Genomic DNA, 8,248 nt, shown 5'->3' on the forward strand with positions numbered 1-8,248 from the left:
CCCCCCCCATATGGAGAATAAAATAACGATGACCAACTTTATCAATTAAGGAACTGTTTCAGGAATTGTTGGAAGGTGGGCGATCCTATAGTAACTGTGCTTCAATTGCCTTGCCGTTCGCCCAGAAACAATCCATTTCAACTTCTGAACATTTGGTGTGGAACACTTGTTTGATGAATATTCAGTTAAACACTTGGATACAAGTTCTTGCCAGACCGTCAAATCTCTCCCATTTATCTGTAAATAAATACTTAAAATTACTCAAAATTATAAGCCTATATTCCTAGAGTAATAAATGGCATTCTTTAACATGTGTCCCCTTGTTAAAAAGAAAGTTGAGTTTCAAACCCACATGACTTCTCATTTTACTTCAGGAAATAGTCCACGTGATTTCATTTCTTATTTAAAATGTTAACCTCCCTGGCGGTCTAATTATGTCAGTAATTTTGTACCCAAATTCTTCATTGTTTGTGAATTGAAAAAATTTCATAATCAGGGAAAATCTGTATTCTGACAGTGCCAAAAAATGGAGTTGCAAGTAGTTTATTGGTGGTCCAATACCATTTCTGCAGGCATTTCCCCACCACTCCCTGAAGTATTACTAGACCCAGACATTTCCAAATGTCATCTTCGCTCACGGGTTCCCACTTTCTGCTTCTTGAAAACTTATGAAGCAGAGTTGCTCTTTGTACCAGTTTGTCTCCATAACAATTTTTTCAATGACCTCATCGGTCAGAAACAATTGTAGGTTCGCCAAAGGGTTGTTGTGGTCAATATCTACTTTCATACCAGGTGTTCCAGTAAACGGGAATCTTCGGGGAGCTGCCTGAGCCGTTCTGCAGACAATAGAGCACCAAGTTCGCCCATCGCTGTGCTCAAGTGCGGAATCGTCACTGTTGTCACTTATCTGATCAGTGTCACTGTCGGATGATGAATTTCCCCCTGAACTGCTATCGCTCAATTCTGCGAGTAATTCTAAGTCACTGTCGCTGTCATTTATCTGGTCTAAAACTCCCTTTGTGCTAAAGTAACACTTTTTTGATGCCATGAACAAAAAATTTCCAGGCAAAAATTTTTCCAAATGACAGTAAGAGGGCAGGCAGGGCACTGGAGACTGATCTAAAGACAAAACTAAAGTGATATGCTTTGATACAATGTAATCTTCACAGGTTATACTGTATCAGTTTGTGTGTGTGTATGTGTGTGCGCGCGCGCGCGCGTCTCTTTCAGACATAAAGTTTTGAATTTCCCGCTCAGTTCTGCCCCTGTGCGGCGACACTGCACGCAGAGAACACCGCTGGACAGAGAGCACCGCTGGATGGAGCGGCAGTTAAGGGACTTTTCTGCAGTGTAATCACTAGTGGGGCTCAGGGTTACTGCTTCTGACACTTAACATTTACCCCTGAGCCACGCTCGGGATTACCGCCAGGGAGGTTAACAGGATTTAGGATATGACCATGGCATACCTTGGAATGTTTCTGAAGACATTCTACTCCTGTTAACCGTATACACTTCTGCGCTTGGATTTCCAGTGCAATGATGGATAATGCCAACACAGAAGGCTAAAAGAGACCAGTTTATAAATAAATGTCAAATATGAAAAAAGGTATAACAAGTATAAGCAGACTTAATCCTTACAAAATATTTACCTTTGCTTTAGAAAATATGATCCTACAGTGGCATGCCTTAAGTTGAGCCGCTAGTCTTTCAAAATTAAGGCAGTTTCTCCTTTAAAAGGAAAATTAAGTTAATTTGATGCAGGTAATTGCACATCTAGCCAAGACAAATTTATGAGAATCACTGAAGTAATTTACAAAGATTATGTACACTTATCAGAGACATTAACTTCTAAGAGCAATATACAGAATGCTAGGTTGGCATCGGCTGACTACTTCATTTAACGTCACAAGGAGAAAGTAATCACAGCAGTAGCCTAATGCTGATTGGGCTGATAAAGCATTGGGCTGATAGACATCATCCTTGTTTAAACCAATTCTGACACCAGAGGTCCCACTCATGGTACTCTATACTAGATTTGATTATGTGTTGCAATGGTCACACACTACTTACAGACAAGACTCAACATGATGGGGTTTACTAGGGAAGTAAATAAAGTAGGATCAGAAATGCCCCAACATGGAGTTCTTCAATCAGGTCAGCCTCCCCTCAGACCAGGCAGGGAGGGGTATCTTAAGTCCCTCATCCTGGTCTCTGCTCTGGCCAAATATTACAAAGCTCTTTAGATCCACCAATAACCCCAGGCCAAAGGACTCAGCTTTGTGAGAAGGCGAGCCTAGCTCTACCAACAAGCATGCAATCACTCCATTCTCCTGCCTGAAGGCACTCAGCTCTAGTTCGAGGAATTGGCACAAGGTGCCCACAGTGCTGTCTCACTGTGGTCTCATTCCTCTGCCATTGCTTTGTGTGATCTTGCACATCACCATCTTCTATGTTACAACTCTGTTTCCCTGGGTTCAGGTTCTCAACACAGGTAGCTGGGTCCAAAGGACCTGTACTGCTCCAGTCTCCTTCTCTTGGTGGTTTGAGGCACACCCTGGCATGGACCTGGATTTTGTTTTATGCCTGCTGAATGGCCAAGCTAACTACTTCTCTCAATAGGGTTCCATTTATACTGTATATTTGCATGGTGCCACCACCATTTGAGTATACCATGGTATATACACCATTTGAGTATATACCTTGTTTACATTATAGGCCAGAAATACCTTATGTGCATAGTCCCACTCATTCGGTCAGTTACAAGATTATGGATAAATAGACCTTAGAAGTAATCTGCAGTCTCAGCTGTCATTTTACTTGATTGGAATCCTACCAAGAGATTGATTCTATGAAGCATCCAGAAACACCATTCTGATATTCAAACCTCCTTTACTTAAAATATCACATACCTTTCAAATGGTAAGTTCTCTTGAATGAGTGAATAGTAGAGTTGCAGAAACTGAAAGGCAGTAGCAGCTTTGACTTTCCAACACACTTTCTCCAATACAATCTTTTCCATTCTCATCAAGTCTGAAACCGTGAACCTATACTGACTTATACGGATCAAGTCACTTGCCAATGGGACATTCCTCTCTTCTTCTACTGATTTTACAGCCAAATAGAAGCAGCTCAGTCCAACACACCCCAGGTGCTTGGGTTGTACCTAAAAAATATATACCATCATTTTCCCAGGTCTTCAATTAAAAAACACATAGGATAATATATCTATCACTGAAACCCACCATTAGGACAATGTATCTTCAAGGTACCTCTTCAACCGTTAGGGATTTAAGATCTATTCACACTTCAGCTGTAGCCTGTCCACCCTAAGCATCCCATTTAGAACCCATTTTTGAATAATGATTGAAAATTCAGTATGTTTGGCCCCCCTGTAGAACAATTTTTAATGTTAGAACTGTAGGACTGTAAACACTTGCAACTTCACCAACTCTGTTAACTAATCAAAAGACTATGTGAAGCAGGCACAGATAGAGCTGGACACAGGGAATCCAGGACGGAGAACTCAGGACCCTAGCGATACCAGGAGGGGAAGGAGAAGGTAGGCAGAGAAAGGGGGAACAGATCACAATGATGTACATATAACCCCCTCCCAGGGGGTGGACAACAGAAAAGGGCGTGAAAAGAGACATTGGTCAGTATAAGACATAAAAAAATAATTTATAAATTAGCAAGGGTTCACGGGGGTGAGAGGGTGGGGGAGGGAGGGGAAAAAGAGGAGCTGATACCAAGGGCTCAAGTAGAAAGAAAATGTTTTGAAAATGATGATGGCAACATATGTACAAATGTGCTTGACACAATGGATGGATGGATGGATTGTTATAAGAGCTGTACAAGCCCCCAATAAAATGATTTTTTTTTAAAAAATGTGAGGAAATGAAACATATGAACGAGGTGATACCCCCAAAAAAACCCAGGATTGCGTAGGGCAGGAGGAATTTCATACTACGCATTTTTCCTGCTGGGCGAGCAGTTAGTGCACTCAGTGGCATCGCCTGGGAAGGTTCTCTCTAGTCACTGTTAATTTTTTCATAAAAGCAGTTTCGCTGGAACCTCGTTTTTCATGATGGCAGATTTACGAGAACAGTGTGCAGTTATGATTTTTTTTTCCTGCTTGGGAAAAATGCCACAGAAACTGTTGTGATGTTGAACACAGCTTATAAAGACAGTGCTATGGAAAAAACTCAAGTGTACAAATGGTTTTCTTGTTTCAAAAAAAGTGAAATGTCGACTGATGACAAACCTCTATCTGGATGTCTACCAACTTCCCGAATGGACCATAGTGCATTTGGAGTTCCATTTGGAGTTTGTTTCAACAGACCAGACTGTTAATCAAGCTTTCTATTAAGAGGTTCTCAAAAGATTGTGTAACAGTGTGCGACAAAAAGGTCTCATTTGAAGCAGACAGGGGACTGGTTTTGCCATCACAACAATGTATCTGCTCATGCAGCCATCTCAGTGTGCTAGTTTTTGGCAAAAAACAACATGCCTCTCTTGCCCCTTGCACCTTAATCATCTGACCTCCCTCTGTGCCACTTCTTTTTGTTTCCAAGAATGAAGAGGGACACGAAAGGACAGCAATTTGACATTGTAAAAGAGGGGAAGGAAAAAAACAAGGGAGGTGCTGTCAGCCATCTGAACAGATGATTTTGAATAATATTTCCAAGAGAATCACAGATTTGACAAATGTAATAAGTGTAATGGAGAGTATTTTGAAGGCCATAAGGTTGTTTTGTAAAAAAATTTAAATACATAGTTTTGAAAAAAAATTCGGTTTTTGGGGGGTACCTCCTTGTGTCACATAAAAGGGTAAATAACCTCCAGGCTGTTACACAATATCCAGGCTATTTTCATTGTAATAACATAAGGAAAACAGTTTTTAAGTGCAATAACAGTTTATTCTGCCTAAAGCACTATCCATTACTAATCTCTCCCTCTCTCTCTCATATATATATATCACAGTCAACGTTTTATCTGGTCTTTTTAAGTTGCAGCTTAAATGAAACTATAAATCTCTTTTTTTATTATAAATCTTTTATTACTGTTTACTTATTGGAATCCATTCAGCAATATAGTTATAATTCTTTAGAGACACGATTTTTGTCTTTTTCATTTACTCAACTTCTGTCAATTCTAACTCAGTGACCCTATAGGACAGAGCAGAACTGCCCCCTGTGGGTCTCCCAGGCTACAAATCTTTACAGAAGCAGAAAGCCTCATCTTTCTCTTGAGGACCAGCTGGTGGTTTCTAACTGCAGATGTTGTGGTTAGCGGCCCAGATCCAATACACCACCAGGACTCCTAATTATATCTTTTTATTTCTCACCGTGCCTTGTATTTTTATAGTCACCAGTTTAACTCTCTTATTCTCATACAACCCATAAAATCTGGCTTCAGTGAATCAATTCCAACTCACAGTGACACTGCAGGGTAACACAGGGCTCGCAAGGTTATAATTTTTGCAGAAGCAGATTGCTACTTCTATTTCCCATAGAGCAGCTGTTGGGTTCCAACCACTGTTAGCAGTAGAACACTTAATCACTGTGCCTCCAAGAATCCTAGGATTGATTATGGGAGGGGCATCTGTATATTATTTGTGTAACATTTATAGATCCAAGTGCAGGTATGGATAAGTATCTGTATAAAGAATTGGTGAGTCATAATGTTGAACAAAATGCTAATATAAAGGGAAAATGGAATTAAAAGGTAATGGGATTTTAACAGGATTATTTTTGAAATCCCTTCATATAGGAATAACAAATATTGAGTTATTTCTGTGATACACTGTCTTTGGTACTGAGAACTAAAAGATGTGTTTCAATCTAACTGTTACACTATCTCATTATGCACTAGTGACCATGGGTGTCCCTACACAGATGTTATTTTTAACAGATAAAGTCTGAGAGTTATACAGATATCCTGCTTATCCAATAAAGGGAAACTATTATATAGGTGCTCCTCCTTCAGAAGATAATCTCGTCATTGTATGCAAATTGATGCTGGAAATGTTAAGCCTAAGTAAGGCTTGATTAACACACCTAGAACTTTATATATATGATAAAGATGCTCCTCAAATTTTAAACCACAATCTAGAATTCTTTCTAACAAGTTGCTTTGAAACTACAACAAATAAATGAAAACACTTAACCTCTATTTTAGAAACAGCCAATTCTACTGGGAAAGAAGAAATATTTTATACTAGCCTTACTTTTAATTTAAAAAATGTGTCTAACAAATGATGCAATACCCTTGACTTATCACAAAGAATATTCATCAGTGCTGTACCACACAAGATTAACATGTTTCAGCTACTTGCTGAAAAGCGTCACACTGTGAATAACAGTCAAAAGCATACAAAAGGTAAAAATAGACAATGGGCAAAAGTAAATATTCAGAGTACACATACCTTCAATTTGGACAGAAATCTGTCCAGTAAATTGACAGCAAGAGAAAATGTTTCTGTGTCAAAGCCAAAGAACTGAGTTAGACTCAGAAGATCTTTTACTTCAAAGTCCCGTAGTCTTGCAGTCATTCTGAGGCCATTGTCATGAGCAGATTCGATGAGTCTCAAGCCACAGAGCTTTGGCTGACATCTAGACTCCAGTTCCAACAAGGCATTCAGCTGGGGGAGCAGTTTTTGAGTGGCAGTTGTCAGCACCTCTATCATCTATAAATAGAACGGATCCCAGAAAAGAGTGTAAGAATAGCCCTTCTTGCTCTCCTAGTATCATGCCAAGCAGTACTATATATTAAATCTTCCCACCATGGGGCTTGTGAACCTCATGCATACCAGACCTCACTCACCATAAACTGAAAAATCCTGGATGAAATCATGTCTTAAAAAATTATTTTTTTCTGAATTGTAAATCTTTCAAGAAAGACTTGTTCGAACCATTCGTTGTCGATACATAACTATTACAGACTGTTATAAAACAAGATGCCAAGAACTTTGAAATCCAATGGCAGTATATACTGTTTGACAACCTGAACTGTTCAAATGCTTTCCTGAGCGCCATCGTATAGACTTCTGTGCATTACACAAAACTACGGTAAATAATTCACCATATAAAAGTGACTGCCATCAAGTTGAATCTGTCTCCTGCCTCTAGAGAGCAAAGAAATGCACCTATGAGCTATGGATTTCTGAGCGTGTAAATCTTTACAGGAGTAGAGAGCGTCATCTTTTTTAACAGCCCAATGCGTTTAACATACTCAGCCACTGGCTGATACAAATGAGCTTACCTTTACATCTGTGAAATGAGGGTAATAATACCTACCTTAGTGTTTGTGAAGATTAGAGATGTGGATTCCTACACCGTTTAGCTCCGTAATGGTTCACTTTTACTAGTGCTTCCTGAAGTTTAAAGGGTGGTAGCCCGTGGTACGGTGGGCTCAGTCCACAAGATGAGCCTGGGAATCTCACTGATTTAGGAACATGCATTCCATATCTCGTATGTGTCTGGCACGGGCTAGGCGCTGGGTACGACTAGGACCCATCCCTCCCTCACCAACAGGAAGGCAGAGTTAAGCATGGAAGGAGGCACAGCTAAAGCACCAACCAGAAAGGAACTTTCGGAGCAAAACTATTAGCCCCGGGGGCTGGGCGGGCTCTGACTTGATGGCCCCGCCCACCACTCGGGCTAGCCCGGGCTTGTGCTCTCAGCAGCAAGTCAACGGAGCAAGCACTGGGCGGGCCACGATTCCCCCTCACCTCGCGCCCACCACCCTGCTCTCTGCCGCACCCCGAAATTGACTCCGCACTTGAACCTCACCGTGATCGCGACTGCGGCTCCTCAGCGGTAACTACCCTCCCCGGGCCTGCTCGCGCCTCACCCCACGGTATCAAGTCCGAAGGGCCCACGAGGCGAGGGGACTAGCGGGCACGAGGGGAGCGGCCCGGGGAAGGGGAGCGGTCCTGAGCGGAGGTCTCCGCAGCGCCGCCGAGAAGAACCTGCCCTCCGTCAGGCGAACTCGCGCTGGTGCGGCCACGCCTCACTCCCTGAGTGATGGATTGAAGGGCGGGGCGGTCCCGCGGGTGGCCCTCGTCTTGCTGCTGATTGGCGTACTCCTTGTGATGGATGGCCTCCGCGTTACCAAGACGATTGGTCCGTCTCCCTGAGAGTCCTGGCCAATCAGCATGCACCTTCCACTCTCCGGCCACCAGCGCCCTCCTCCAGGCCACGCCCTCCCACCCCTAAGCGACTCTCATTGGAGAATATACTGAAGTCTC

The 8,248-nt window shown here is 42.0% G+C and overlaps 1 protein-coding gene across 2 annotated transcripts; it reads right to left on the reverse strand.

The window, feature by feature from the left end:
• Positions 1-6: 6 nt before the first annotated feature.
• CCNG1 (cyclin G1) lies at positions 7-7,963 on the reverse strand. 2 transcript variants are annotated; one of them, XM_004696771.3, is made up of 6 exons: positions 7,791-7,963; positions 6,425-6,685; positions 2,910-3,163; positions 1,650-1,728; positions 1,467-1,562; positions 7-237 (listed from the first exon to the last, which is right to left on the reverse strand). In XM_004696771.3, the coding sequence occupies exons 2-6, from the start codon at positions 6,683-6,685 to the stop codon at positions 46-48; spliced, it is 882 nt and encodes a 293-aa protein (XP_004696828.1). In that variant the 5' UTR covers positions 7,791-7,963; the 3' UTR covers positions 7-45. The 2 variants fall into 2 exon arrangements, with proteins under 2 accessions (XP_004696828.1, XP_045140707.1); XM_045284772.1 differs by lacking the exon at positions 7,791-7,963 and adding an exon at positions 7,296-7,464.
• Positions 7,964-8,248: the final 285 nt, after the last annotated feature.

Source organism: Echinops telfairi, unplaced genomic scaffold, assembly GCF_000313985.2.
Source record: "Echinops telfairi isolate 266 unplaced genomic scaffold, ASM31398v2 ScPeMD7_7469;HRSCAF=8507_0, whole genome shotgun sequence".
NCBI classification, from domain to species: Eukaryota; Metazoa; Chordata; class Mammalia; order Afrosoricida; family Tenrecidae; genus Echinops; species Echinops telfairi.

What these genes read in the sequence shown, in the direction of transcription:
- CCNG1 (XM_004696771.3), bottom strand. Translation starts at nt 6,685, where the DNA reads ATGATAGAGGTGCTGACAACTGCCACTCAAAAACTGCTCCCCCAGCTG. An exon ending in TCATATTTTCTAAAGCAAAG is followed by an intron (nt 1,563 to 1,649) that starts GTAAATATTTTG and finishes GGTCTCTTTTAG; the next exon opens with CCTTCTGTGTTGGCATTATC. An exon ending in GTCTTCAGAAACATTCCAAG is followed by an intron (nt 238 to 1,466) that starts GTATGCCATGGT and finishes ATTTATTTACAG; the next exon opens with ATAAATGGGAGAGATTTGAC.